Below are 13,595 nucleotides of genomic sequence, written 5' to 3'. Positions count from 1 at the left end.
ACTTTTCAGGAGGTATTTTTTTAGAAAATGGCAACCGTGGCTTTTGACAGCATGGTGATAAACAGCATAGAATGTAAACAACTATGCAAGTAACCAGAAGGTACGTGAGGTGAAACTTCGATACAGTCTGTTCTCGAGTTACGCGGTTTTTGCGTTCCACAGAAATCCGCGTATCTCGAATTTCCGCGTATCTCGAATATTGCTTGACACATAGTTTATATTAGGAGTTAAGAGATCGAGCTATTGTGTACATGTATCATAGAATATTCAAAATTTTTCTTTGTCTATTAATATGAATGCAATGCAAGCGTATTCAAACTACATAAATTGCAACAAACGAAATTAAAAGCGTAAGTTATGCAAATGTGTAATTTACACATTTTTTCGTGTGGTTGTACATCTCAGGAATTTAAATCGATGTAATAAACCCAATCTACTGTCAAATTTTGAAAACCGCGTATCTCCGAATCCGCGTAAAGCTGGATTTAAAAGTTACATATTAATCTGTGCAGATCTTTGACGTCTACAGATTTCCTTTGTTCTCTCGTACCCATCGTCTGTCAAACATCCCTCGAGATATCCCGAATATCTCGGGGATGTTGGAAAGAGCTAAGGAAAATCTGTAGACGTCAAAGATCTGCACAGATTAATATGTAACGTCTACGGCTTGCTTAAGTCGAGAACCGCGTAACTCGAGAACAGACTGTACATTTGGTCGAAAAATCGGTGACCCACTACAGCTGACGGCTTCTTAAACATTTCCCATGAGAGCAAAATAAAAGCAATTGAAGAATCGGTTTGTTTGGTTCTCAAGCGTTGTTGTTTGTTTATCTTCTAAGGACGATTCCCGCCAAATTTGAGTAGCAGCATACTGTCAAAAGCTATTTTTCGATTTTTTACAGTCTAGACTATTTTTTTTTTATTAATTTTAGAGACTTTGACCTATTCGGTCATTCGTCTCTTTACAGTCTAGACGTCAAAATGCTCTACATTTCGCTACCTTACATCGTGTGTATTTATATTGGTCAGAATCAACGTTCCGCTATGCTCGTTGAGCTTCAAAAACCTTGGTCACAACTGTAAATAATGGCTAAAGCAACTAATTTCTCAATAACTTTTTAGTGGCTTGGCCAATTTTAGCGCCAGACCCCTCAAATGAAAGGTCTTTTAAAGACTGATAACTCTGTGCAACAAAGACTCTTCCGCAATTCTTAGTTTATGAAATTCTGAGGCGTAGGTACAGATACCTTGGTTCGTATTTTCTACTGAAATAACAAATTTGTTAATAACTTCATGATCGCTTAACCGATTTGCACATGTGACCCCTCAAATGAAAGTTCGTTTCAAAACACACAACTTTGTACAGCAATGGATCCATCCATAGTTTCTAGTTTTTGCGAAAACTAATTATGTGGAAAAGAGACAGCACTCTACCGGGAACAAGGTTGATAAACCTCGATTACTGAAACGCAAAAAATTGCCAATTTGTTAATAACTATTGATTCTTTCAACCGATTTTCTTGATTGATCCCTTAAATGAAAGGTTTTTTCAAGACGCGCATTTGTGTTCAGGCAAGATACTGTACTGTACTTTCTTGTTTTTGAGTTTTCCTTTGTTCTCTCGTACCCATCGTCTGTCATCAACATCCCACCAGATATCCCGATATCTGGAGGGATGTTGGAAAGAGCAAAGGAAAAGCTGTAGACGTCAAAAATCTGTACAGATTAATATGTGACGTCTACAACCAGCTTTAGAATAAACTCGGGTAAATCTGTTAGTCTGCATGTTCCCAAAAAGGACTAGATTGTTCGTGTTGCTTGAATACAATTAGAAGAATAATGTCAACCGTTCTGATATTCTTATGTAAATCATTCATTGGGTAAAATCCCAAATGAAGCCCCCCCGACGCCGCATCGTCGTCATTTTTTCCACGTTTGCGCCTGAAAGTTATGCAATAGGTGGCACATCGATTCAGTTTGAATATTTGAACCGTTGATGTTCCGTTAGAAGCTGTAATGATTTGAACTAATCGGTTAAACTGAGCAAGATGGACATCATAAACCAATGAGTCGGAGTGAAAAAATGAGTATGAAACGGCGGCGCGCCCGCAGCGAGCGCAGCGAGCGGACTGCGCTAGGTCTACCGAAAAAGGGAGTTTGTTATAAATTTGTGAAATAAGGGGGGTCCGTGGGCCCCCCTCATACCGCACCCCTAGGTTGATGGCGTAGCCGAATTTTCATACACTCATGCAAGTTATGCATGAGGGAATTTATGTTGTACATCCTTTCCAGTATAATAATCATCTTAAATTTAACGAGATTTCAATTCAAACGGTTCACACAACGGCATTTGTTTCACCAATTGCATACCTTTAAGGTACATCTGCTCACAAATGGTGTAGCCACGACAGCGATTTTGGCTGGGGGGGCTTCATTTGGGATTTTACCATTCATTGAATTAAACACAACATATGAAAAATCGGCATTGGATGATCATGTATGATATGACGGATTGGGATTCGGATTCGGAGATCCGGATCTCATAATGGATTTGAATCGAAAGATTCGAATCCCTGTAGGGATTCTGTTTCCCCATCACTAATTCTAACCGATCAACCCGCTTGCTCAACCCAAAGTCAGTACAGTATAAGGTAGGCTCAAAGCAAGTAGCTTTTGACAGATGTATCACCTACAGCAAGGTTCCGTGTATACTGCCACAGTATATCACAGGATTTTACCTGTAAATTGTACGGCCAACCCAGGTTTCTAAGGATTTAAAAGGACATTTTAAAATCACAACAAACCACACTTGATTGGTACATGTAACATTTTTACATTTAAATTTTATAAGAATTTATAGGCCAGATTATTGAATTTCTAATAACTATAACTTAAGCTAACTACATCCCGAAACAAAAAGGTTGATTTGGTAGATCAAGTTTTATCGATTTTCGATCAAATTGAATTCTGTTGGAATCCTTTGCTATTTCAACAGTTTATTCCGATCGCCCAATTATTTGCACTGAAACGCACAATTCCTTCCTCAGAAAATCCTTATAATTTGATGGTCTCGTAGATCATGAAATGATTACGATTAACATAAAAATTCTGCCACCCCTACTGGTTTTAGCGTACGCTGACCGACTTACATTTATTCAAATATCGATTATTACAAACACTTCATTCTTTTCGTGCTCTGGAGTTGAATAAATTTTCATTGCCGAATACGTTATAGCCTTCACTTCAGTGCCTTGCGGATGCTTTGTGAGATCGAACTCTTCGCCATAGCAGTTGCATTCGATCGTAAACTGCTCCAAATCGAACTTGGTTATCTCCAGTTTTTTGCAAATTAAAAACGGTTCCGCTGAAAACAGAAACAACAGCTCATCGAGAAAGCGAAACAAAAGATTATCGACATCATCCGTCGGATCCGTTTTGATCTGGTAACACTTCTTTATCTCCACCGTGGACAGCTCGGTCATGTACCCGAACATTGCCATGCCACATTGCTCGAAGGCTTCTTGTAATGTTTCACCCCAGGCGTGCAGTCTGTAACATACATTAACATTATATCTCCAAGTACCACAATTCTCCGTCAGATACTTACTGTACATCCGCCGTATGATCCAAATCTATCGGAAAACAACAATCAAGCGAAACGACATGAAATAACGATTTTTACACATGGCAACAGAAACTTACATTCGTATTTGATTTCCGGCACCACTTGTTCACCAGCTGCAAGCGTTACTTCCATTTTTGTGCGTTATCGAACTTTGGCCCCTACAAGAGAAAAGATGATGAAAAACAGATCAATTAACACTTCTCGCACGGATGGAACTGATTGTGCCGATTCACCTGAACAGGTGAATTCCTGAACCCGCGGAATAGAGATGATATGCATAAAACATGTTGCGCAGAAATATTCTTTGAATACTCACCAAAAAGTTTGGTATGTGGAAAAGTTCTGTTCTATTTGGATACTTATATGCAGAATTAGTTTAGTCACCGTTTGCAGCATGCATTTTTTCCGGTACTGAAATTTGCTATTGTTTACATTCGCCGCTCTTTTGACACACGAACAACTGACAGCTTTCTTGACAGCAGAGATTATTTTCGTGGATGATTAAACGTCGTCGGAATCGGAAAACAACAAGCGCAACTTTCCATTCGATTTCCCAAGATGTTGTCCAATCGATCCTTTGTGCAGTGTGTAAATGTTTAGTGGTCATGATTGTTTTTCGCTACGGATAGAGCCCTGGTTTGATCTGCAATCGATTGAATGTGCCTATTACCTTGTCTACGCCACCTGCTCAGAACTCGATCAGGATCACCAGGATGAAGAAACTAACAGGAACGTTTCGCAACACGCAATGGGACCCGTACCTGCTCATCACACAGATCATTGCAATGCAAGCACTTTTGTACGTAAGCCTCGGGTCGATCATGTTCGTGATGGACTTTTTTGCCGAAGCAAACCATACCTTGGATCATATTTTCGAGTATCATGTAAGTTGCCGCCAGCTGGGATGAAGCAAAACCGTGTGGTAATTACGTTCCTTTCGTTTCGCGCAGGAAATACACGTAACCGATCTCGGTGGACGATTGGTTATTGTCGCCTTCATACTCAACTCCCTAGTCGGTGCCGGGTTGCTGTGGTTTATTGTGCGGCGGACAAAGCTGTGCTTGGATTTTAGCTTTACCTTCCACGTCATACACCTGGTAATCTGCTGGTGGTACAACGAGGCCTTCCCATCGACCATTGGCTGGTGGATGCTGAATGCCGTCTGCACGGCGCTCATGTGCGTGTGCAGCGAATTTCTCTGTCTCAAAACGGAGCTGAAGGAGATTCCGGTCGGCTATACGGCGCTAAACAACAAGGTTGACCTGTAATTTGTATCCATATCCGCTGTGTAACTGAGGTTTCCGTTCGACAAAAGCTTTGTGGACTCCGAGGAACGTATAAAAGAGAAAATAGACGCCATGGCTTCAGGGACGTTCTCCGGTAATTCCTGTTCATATGTTGTGTAGCAACACTGCAAGCTTTATAGGTAGAACTTTATGTAAGATTATTTTTAAATTATTCTGTTCAATACTAATCCAAAACAAATAAAACAAAAAGAGCTGAATGAGAATGTGCATCAGTATGAATTAGTTCGGAATGGCTGTAATAAAAAACAAACTTTCAAATATTTTATAAACCAATACTTAGCACGTGTAACACCGCTTGCAAAGAATTCCCTTGGAAACAGTTTCGACAAAGAAGATACTGGCGTTAGTAAAGCCCTCAGTCGACCATTCGTTGGGTTTCGCTTTGATCTAGAAATATAGAATTGAAACATCAAATTTGTGGACTTTGATACCACATGTTTTGTTTGCCGTTTAGCACTTCAACCGTTGAAAATAAGTGCCATGCTTTAAAAAGGGGGCAGAAGACTACAAGCTGCAGAATACGAAGCCCGCTCAGTCTGGGTTGGTCCGTTGTTGCAGGAGGAGAATAAATTATCAATCAATTAAAACGCCGTTAGTAATTCGGTTCTCACGTGAAGATAACACCCAGGATACCCCTGAGGAGACTTTCTCTAAAATTACTACGTGGCTCAAATACAAAACAAAACTTCAAATTGTTTTCTTAAAGAAGTTCAATACAAGACACTTCGACGATCAATTTTAAAATACAATAAAAAAAAATAAATTTCAGTTTCAAAGATAAACCGAACTAACCGGATAAACACAAGTTCTCTGCATTAGCTGTAGTGTTTGATCAAGTTCAATGCTGAGGATCTTATCTTTACGGTCTCGTATGTACTTAATCTTCCATTCCTAGTCCAGCCCAATTCACACACTTCATGATCATTGGCATAGTGTTTGTTTGAATCTGTTATCTGGTCCTGATAAAAGATTCGGCTAGCACGCTCCAATTATTGTGCTTTCGCATGCTGCTTTTGCATTCGTAGTTCGGACGTACAGTAACATCACCACGATCGGAAAAATTAGCATCAAAATGACCAACACCGTGGACGAGTATTCCCGAGTGGAGAAGTTCGCCTGCAAAACCTATCTTCCTCCACTGGAACTTTACTACAGCGGTAAGTAGTGCCGAGTTTTCCTCACGCTATTCACTGTGGCTATTAATTGCAATTTTCTGCCCAGAATACTCGCTTGCGTTGAAATTGTCACTTACCGTCGGGTGTATCATCTGGCTGTGGGTAACGTTCGTCTTCGTTCGAGTGATCCGGCTGATTAAGAAGCACACGGGAAAGGACCAAGTGATGGTGCTAATGATTGCAAATACCGTTTATTTGGTAAGCTTTGGGGCGACTTTTTAACGCCATTCAGCCTTGTCTGGGCAAACGGGACACATTTTATCTCACTTGCTTTATTTTTATTTGCAGATCGTGGTCACGTTCAGCGTGTTGGCGCTATTGCTGCCACATGTGGCCGTTGTCTGCGACATCGTTCCATTCGTAGCGTTCTGCTGGTGCATATTGGTGTTTTTCCGTTACCTAAAACAGTCGGTTGGAGGAGATTCGGTCATCATTGCACTGTACGAATCGAAGCAATTGGATGCACCGCAAGTGTGTCCGTGTTTTCGAATCATTCTAGACCGGAAGTAAGTTTCAAAAGTAGGGCAAAATAGGGTCCATAAATGCATGTTCTATTCTTTTTTTTTGCAGAAAACAGCTGGAAGCAATCCGAATCGGCATCTTACAGTTTCCGATCTATAACAGCATTGTGGCCAGTATTCAACTTCTCATATTCACATTCGACAAGGTATGATTTTCTTCACTGTGTCCATGTGAAACCGAACTTAAAATTTTCTTTCCCACAGAACTTGTTTTTCGAAGTGTTCTACTACATTTTACCGTTTGTCATTGCATCCATCGTGTGCTACGTTGTATCGTCGATTTCGTTCATCAAAACGGTCGCACCGTTGTATCCGGATAATCCTATATTTGTGAGTTTCGATTTTGATAGACCTTTCCACGTGTTTCACTTCATTAACCAGCGTTTTCCAATTTGCAGAAGCGCTTCTTCCTGCTGCAGTTGGTTCTGCTCATTACGAAACCGCAGATCATCATACTGGAATTGATCTACAATTTCATGACCTTCGAATGCACCATTGCAGGGGAACCGAAGGCATACTTTAATAGTAAGATTAAAAATCCCACCTGAAGTTTATTAGCGCATCGTTGATTTGAAAACGAAATTCTTTCTATTTGCAGTTTTAAAGCAAATGATCATCCTTGTCCAGGTTGGTCTTGTGACGGTATTTTCCTACAAATTCTATACGGCAGAGCAAACTATCCAGAAGAAGGCAGGAGTCCAAAATGATGGATTTGAGGCATAATTAAAATAAAGCGTTTGTTGAGCACAGCCTCAGAACATAAGGATATCTATTTGAATAAAATGTTATCGGAATAATTTAGTACAAATAAATAATATTTTTTCCCAATCAGCTGTAAAAGGAATGGGCGTGCAGCTTCAAGTATAATCCTATTTGCATATAATAAGTTGAACAAACGTGGATTGATATGTTTCTAACCAATGTGTGCATCGTGGTGCATCATTAAGAATTTACATAAAGGTGAAAGAGGATACTCAAACAATATGTTCCTTTTTTAATTAGAGGGTTGTTTGAACATCGCGACTAGTAAATATGTCAGTTGAAAAATTGTGTAGGAAAATCAAACGACATTTTAACTTGCTTTTGTTAACTTGCGAAACTTCAATTGAAACAATAAAAGACAAGATACTGAAATGGAAAGCTTCGAAAAAAATTTAAATCATGTTGCATAGGTATGTTTTCCCACGCAAAAGGTAGGAAAAACCACCGGCAGCTTATCGTACAACCCAAAAAAGGCGCACCTGACGATGATGAGTAAACAGTCGAGCGTGCCAGCGTACATCCGTGCGTTGCGGGAGCTTCGACATTGTTTGCAAACAACCCGCGCAACCCCGCGGGTCGACCACGCGAGATGGACGCCATGCCGTACAGCTCGTTGACGATCGCACGTTGAGAAACAGCAGCTCCACTCCGCGGTCTACTATGATGATGAGCACATGAGCGTAGAGAAGAAGGAAAAAAGAGCGTGTGTACTAAAATAGTCTCATGCTTCTAGCGTACACGGTTCAATGGTACTGTGGCGCGGGGTTTGATCGGCGAGAAGCTCGCGAGCAGCAAACAGTCTTTGACCAAGTCGCGCACGATCCGGTTCGGTGTATTGCGAATTCGTGCTGATGCCGCACGGTCGTCGAAGCAGGGCATCTAGCGTTTCGCAGGCATCCGTTACAAGGAGAGCTAATGTGCTTTCGGTCTTATTTTTCTATTACTTTTGTTATAAACACCCTTTCCAATTGGTGAGTTGAAGCAGTTTTACGAAAAATCTATGTCCAGACAGTGTTGAAGTGAAAATTTAAAAAAATATTATTCAAACATTCTTAGTGTTACATAGTGTTTACCGACCCTCGAAACGGTGTACCGTGGTTGAAATATTTTGTGTAACCGCACAAGAGGACGTTGTGTTCCTGTTGATCTCGGCGCGATCAAGAAGACGATGACATAAGAGCTCGGTGTGTTTGAAGGCGCAAACAGCAGCCACACAAGCGATCGTTAGTGTGTCTCCAAACCACCGCCACAACGGGTTTCCCCGGCATCCATCATGCAACCGTTGGCGCTGGTGGATGGTGGATGCTGGCCGCCTCAAAGCTCTTTTTCTGTACAGAGGGACACAGAGATTCAGTATTATCTAAGCATGATCCGCTAACACCCAGCTTAAACCGCGTGTTAGAAAAGTGAGCCTACGGAAGCCAGTTTTTCCCCTTCGTGTGCGCCAGCAAACTTTGCATCCAACCGCGGCCAACAGCTTACATTTGGTTGCACGTGCTCCGCCGTTGTTCTTTCGGAGCAGACCCCAAATGACCCACACACCGTGTTGAGTAATCTCGCCGATGGTGGTATGCTATGGCATACACTTTCGCTTCGATGCCCTCGCTATATGAGCGATCCAATCTAATGGTCAAACAGACTAACGCAAGGTGGGAAATTATGATTGTCTCGGCCAGTGTTGGACCGCAATTTTATACCAAAAGATAGCGAGACGGATACACCTGTTATTAAAGCCAACGGAGGTGAACCGGTCAATCTGTGGGACAACGCGAGTGCGGATAAATTATGCAATCGACCTAATCGTACCAACGACAAATGCATGTTTTCTGTCAACTAGGCAACTGATGGAAAAATAATATCCAACATCTACCATATGGCCGCCGCGGGATGATTAATGACATAGATTCAAAGATAGTGCTTCAAAAGTAAAAAATGTTCGTACTGTTTTATGAATCAAAACGAAAAGAACTAAGGTTCAGGTCATCATGGAGCAGACTTGCCAAGACTCCCGTTTTTGTGGATTGTGATGGCTCCCGTTTGTCGTGCTTTTGATGAACCACAAGGATGAAACCTGATCCTACCGTCATGTGTTTGATGGATTAGGAACAAACTCCTTTCACATAATTGATTAAAGAAAAAAATTGTATATCGCGTGTAAAAGGACATGCTAAACCTTTTCCCACAAGTACAATTTTTTTAAATTTCACTTTTGTGAACCAATTTAAAATCCATACGCTCAGGTTATAGTAACAAAGATTTTGAAAATGCTTCGATGTGTACATTTTACTACATCGTGTTAAACGTAAGTTTCATAAGAGACTTTCAATGTCCTCAAAACTAAATTCCTCATCGCATCAAAGCTCTGACGGAGCGTTAGAGCTTGCACAAACCGTCCGCGCTTGGATAAATACGATGTAGCATAGCGGCTAAGCCAACAACACCTATCTAACGCCACTTCTTTATATCTCGAGCGCGAATCGTTTCAAGGTTGTGGCGTTGGGTAAATGCCATGCTACCAAACGCCACGAAACTAGAAAAAAAAGACACTGACACTGATTTTTCGAAACAGCTTCACCAGCCCGAAAAGCCTGCCGCACGGGTTGGGATCGCGCCCGGTTGGAACGGGGTGGGAAAACGAAGAAACTCTGAAAACTTCCAAGTCACCCATCGCCGTCTCTCGATCGTTCGATGGAGTTTAAACGAAACTCCTAGTAAATGTATAGGATTTCTTCCAGCTACATTTTTAAAACCTACACGCGAAGAAGAGTTCCAAAGCTAAGAAATAAAAAGACTTCAGTCACAAATGCCAGCGCTTCGGTGAAGGAATTAATTTATGGAATCGACAGTGCTCAAGAACATCGTACGCCACCGACGAAGGACCGGCCACGGAACGGCCCATTAGATGACCTTTGGGAGGTCGCTGTGCGCCTTTATGCGCGCTTCTTCCAATGTTTTGCCATTGAACGACGGTGCGACCGATCGTGTCACGATTCCAGCAACGCCCTCCTACCAAATCGACCGTGGCGCATACATGTTGATATTACTCATGGCCCACGGGAAGTACGCGTTCGGAAGCTATACGCAAAATACCGCTTCGGACGCGACGACCTTGACTTGGGGAAGCATCGAACAGCGCACCTGACGACACGAATCATGCCTGGCGGGGGATGAGGTCGCCGGGTGTTGCGTCAATGAAAAATCCGTGGTATTTATTTCACCCCGTTATCCCCGTGGGTCACATAATGTTTCGCTTGTTCTTCAGGCTTTTCGTTTTCCTTTTTCCTGCTCGATTGTGGAGATCTTAATAATATCTCCCTACCCGTATCATGGCGAAACATTTTTTTCCTTTTTTAAACGATCATCAGCATGTGATAAATCAGACTTGATGAATGTTCATCGAAGCAGCAGATTATGGTCATTTTAGTGTTGAATTAATTTTTTTTATAATTATGTACTTTTTCCATTCATTTGTCTCTTTTTCGTACACTTTTTTGCACTACCCATACTTATGCTAATGAAGTGATAAATGGGTACAAATATATCAGAGACCAAAAAAACAATGATAAAGAGCATAACAGACACCACACGAACTCTTTCTTATAACACAAGGTCGTTTACTGCTTTATAAAACCGGTATCCTCTCAAGCTGGACGGGATTCAACAAAGGAACATAAATTGAATTTCCTGCAAGTTGCGGTGGTAATGACCTCCTAAGCCAGTTACAAGAAACTTTTCTGCCCAATGTTTGCCACTCATATTGCAGCATGCAAAAGCACACAGAAAGCACTTGAAAAAATGAGGATTTGGAAAATGAAAAAAAAAACAAGTGGCATTACATTTGGAAAAAGTAAAATCGGTTAAATTGACACAATAAAGACAAACAAGCGGGTGCGGGAGTTTGCTCGTTAGCGGGTTAAGTTGGGCTTCGCGTTCAAATATAACACCTTGCCGTGAACACCGCAACATGCTGTTGCTAAATAGTGTGTTTAGCCTCATGCTCTATTGCTTCACCGGTGATGGGTAGCACGAAGACAGGGTCACGGTAGAGCGAGCGTTTTCTTTTATATCTAGTTCAGTGGGTAAATTTCCATGTACCACCGGCTTTGGCCAAGGACTTGAGTAAAGGATCCTTTGCAACACAATGATTGTGATATGATTCAAACAAGCTTCCGTAACATAACATATTCCACACGGAAGAAATTTCCATCGCCCCCAATGTATTCTGAACATTTAGAAGATTGGCTCCTTGGAATGAACTGCGATCGTACGGAAGGATGAAAGGCTGAAGAATATCGCACTTCGTTAATTAACGGCGCATTGCATTCATCGGTCAATCGAGAAGTGGCAGTTTTCATCCCGGTGGAAGATGGGTTTTATTGAAATTAATAGAAGAGATTCAAGATTCATTCGCCTTGCGTCACGCGATCACGTGGGTAGGAGTGTTGAAAGAAAAAGTCATGCTAAAAATAAACAGAAACCGTTGAGATTCAACAAAATACGCATTTAAAAAAACTTCACCTCTTATAAAGTTTACAGAATTTTCTACAAAAATGGATACTAACGGATCGATGTACAGCGATGAGTCGCTATCACCAACAAATGTAACGACAGGCGATCAATGCACCACCAAGCTTCCCACGGTTCAGGAATACCTCGATGGTATGTGACTAAATTGATGGTGTAAAAATGACATTGCTTAACTCTCCTCCCGGTCATTTACAGGCCTGAACTACCCAATCGCCTTGATCATCGTTGGCACGGTGGTATTGAGTATTGCAACGATAAGCATCTTCTTCAAGAATGCCTACCATATCCTCCATCGGACGCCGAAGCAGTTCAAAACCAAATCGGTCCTACTGCTTAGCATCTACCCCGTGAGTGATGTTTGCGATGGAACGTTCCAATTACCTTTTAATACCATTTTGTTACCCACCCTTTTGCAGCTAATAACCCTCTTTTCCGTGGTGTCCATCGCGGTGCCCCGTGCCTTTTTCTTGTGTGACACGGTAATGCACGTTTACTTCATGGTCTGCGCATATGTTTTCTTCGGGTTAGTTGGAAGCGGAAGTGGATGCCGGTGGTAGTATACTAAAATGTTTCTTTTTCCACCCCTAAACCAAGCCTCTGCATGCAATATGTCAACGGAGAGGATGCGCTTATCAAATCAACCGATTCGCAGACATTTTCCTTGCGAACACCACCACTGTGCTGCTGCGTACCGCTTTTCAAACGAGCCTCCGTTACCAAGTAAGTGACATTTACACGACTGTAATTACTGATACGTTGGTTATCATTTACCCGGGTTTCGTACGATCGAGGACGGTGATAATAACGGTATTTGTTTCTTGCAGAAATCGATTGCTTTTTGTACGAATGCTTATCATGCAATTACCGGTCGTACAAACAGCTCTCTTCTTGGCGCTAAATGTAGTTTTTGTCGAGGACTACGTAAGTATGAAGAGACGGTTTCCACAAAACTTTGTCAAAGATAGATTAGTTAATTATATGTTAACTTTCAACAATTTTTTTGAAATTAATTTTAGCCGAATTTTAACCGCATTATCCTGTACTTTGTGCCATTGATCGTCATTTCGATCCTGTTGGGAGTGTGGGGATTGAACATTCTCGTCCGAATGCTTGCACCGCTCTACTCCGATCTTAAATTGATGGTAAATATAGATCACACCAAGCATTTTACAATTTGAACGGAAAAATATGAAAATATGTTCGTAAAATTCTAGGGAAAATATTTTGTCCTGCAAGCCGTATTGATTCTCTGCCGGATACAGCCACTGATAATTGGAGTTATCGTAAGCAAGAGTATATCCGACTGCGAATTTCCCATCACACTGCAGGTTCAAAAGAATGGTAAGTAACGTAAAAATTGTTCCTCTCACCATTGCACGAAACTTAATCTCATTTCTTATACTTTTTAACAGCTGTTTTTCAACTGTGCCTTTGCTTCGAGATGGTGGTACTGTCCTTCTGGGCTTCGCTTCTCTACAAATCACCTTCTACGATAATAGCACAAGGATAAGCTATGCAACATGGAACCTGCTAAACGGATTTTGGAAAAAAATCTACCAATGATATTACGAAGAATAGCACAGCCTAATATGCTGACTTAACAATTCTGTGTTTCAATGTTTAAATGTGATACCAAATCCACCAACTCTCGATTAATAGGAGAAGAATGTATTATGTA

General features: G+C 41.4%; 4 protein-coding genes across 5 annotated transcripts; 3 read left to right on the top strand and 1 right to left on the bottom strand.

The window, feature by feature from the left end:
• Positions 1-2,981: 2,981 nt before the first annotated feature.
• Positions 2,982-4,071, bottom strand: LOC131259770 (protein archease-like). 2 transcript variants are annotated; one of them, XM_058261351.1, is made up of 4 exons: positions 3,859-3,875; positions 3,703-3,783; positions 3,608-3,632; positions 2,982-3,549 (listed from the first exon to the last, which is right to left on the bottom strand). In XM_058261351.1, exons 2-4 carry the CDS (start codon positions 3,755-3,757, stop codon positions 3,156-3,158), a joined length of 474 nt encoding a protein of 157 aa, XP_058117334.1. In that variant the 5' UTR covers positions 3,758-3,783; positions 3,859-3,875; the 3' UTR covers positions 2,982-3,155. The 2 variants fall into 2 exon arrangements, with proteins under 2 accessions (XP_058117334.1, XP_058117332.1); XM_058261349.1 differs by lacking the exon at positions 3,859-3,875 and adding an exon at positions 3,942-4,071 and having other exon boundaries at positions 2,983-3,549.
• Positions 4,072-4,130: 59 nt separating this feature from the next.
• Positions 4,131-5,135, top strand: LOC131259769 (protein SYS1 homolog). Its single transcript, XM_058261348.1, has 2 exons — positions 4,131-4,509; positions 4,576-5,135. Exons 1-2 carry the CDS (start codon positions 4,339-4,341, stop codon positions 4,891-4,893), a joined length of 489 nt encoding a protein of 162 aa, XP_058117331.1. The 5' UTR covers positions 4,131-4,338; the 3' UTR covers positions 4,894-5,135.
• Positions 5,136-6,004: 869 nt separating this feature from the next.
• Positions 6,005-7,351, top strand: LOC131259766 (uncharacterized). Its single transcript, XM_058261346.1, has 7 exons — positions 6,005-6,089; positions 6,154-6,305; positions 6,396-6,613; positions 6,678-6,774; positions 6,833-6,958; positions 7,027-7,153; positions 7,227-7,351. The coding sequence occupies exons 1-7, from the start codon at positions 6,005-6,007 to the stop codon at positions 7,349-7,351; spliced, it is 930 nt and encodes a 309-aa protein (XP_058117329.1).
• Positions 7,352-11,940: 4,589 nt separating this feature from the next.
• LOC131271666 (organic solute transporter alpha-like protein) lies at positions 11,941-13,494 on the top strand. The gene is made up of 8 exons (XM_058273174.1): positions 11,941-12,049; positions 12,113-12,264; positions 12,334-12,440; positions 12,512-12,637; positions 12,742-12,838; positions 12,934-13,059; positions 13,132-13,258; positions 13,330-13,494. Exons 1-8 carry the CDS (start codon positions 11,941-11,943, stop codon positions 13,425-13,427), a joined length of 942 nt encoding a protein of 313 aa, XP_058129157.1. The 3' UTR covers positions 13,428-13,494.
• Positions 13,495-13,595: the final 101 nt, after the last annotated feature.

This window comes from Anopheles coustani, chromosome 3 (genome assembly GCF_943734705.1).
Source record: "Anopheles coustani chromosome 3, idAnoCousDA_361_x.2, whole genome shotgun sequence".
In the NCBI taxonomy this organism is placed as follows: Eukaryota; Metazoa; Arthropoda; class Insecta; order Diptera; family Culicidae; genus Anopheles; species Anopheles coustani.
Note: the sequence above shows the minus strand (reverse complement) of the source record. Positions and strands in the feature narration are given on the sequence as shown.

Coding starts and splice junctions, on each gene's coding strand:
- LOC131271666 (XM_058273174.1), top strand. CDS start 11,941: ATGGATACTAACGGATCGATGTACAGCGATGAGTCGCTATCACCAACA. Junction 12,265..12,333: donor TACTGCTTAGCATCTACCCC/GTGAGTGATGTT, acceptor ACCCTTTTGCAG/CTAATAACCCTCTTTTCCGT. Junction 12,839..12,933: donor TAGTTTTTGTCGAGGACTAC/GTAAGTATGAAG, acceptor AATTAATTTTAG/CCGAATTTTAACCGCATTAT.
- LOC131259769 (XM_058261348.1), top strand. CDS start 4,339: ATGAAGAAACTAACAGGAACGTTTCGCAACACGCAATGGGACCCGTAC. Junction 4,510..4,575: donor ATCATATTTTCGAGTATCAT/GTAAGTTGCCGC, acceptor CGTTTCGCGCAG/GAAATACACGTAACCGATCT.
- LOC131259770 (XM_058261349.1), bottom strand. CDS start 3,757: ATGGAAGTAACGCTTGCAGCTGGTGAACAAGTGGTGCCGGAAATCAAA. Junction 3,633..3,702: donor GCCGGAAATCAAATACGAAT/GTAAGTTTCTGT, acceptor GTTTTCCGATAG/ATTTGGATCATACGGCGGAT. Junction 3,550..3,607: donor GATCATACGGCGGATGTACA/GTAAGTATCTGA, acceptor TGTATGTTACAG/ACTGCACGCCTGGGGTGAAA.
- LOC131259766 (XM_058261346.1), top strand. CDS start 6,005: ATGACCAACACCGTGGACGAGTATTCCCGAGTGGAGAAGTTCGCCTGC. Junction 6,306..6,395: donor TTGCAAATACCGTTTATTTG/GTAAGCTTTGGG, acceptor TTTTATTTGCAG/ATCGTGGTCACGTTCAGCGT. Junction 6,959..7,026: donor ATCCGGATAATCCTATATTT/GTGAGTTTCGAT, acceptor TCCAATTTGCAG/AAGCGCTTCTTCCTGCTGCA.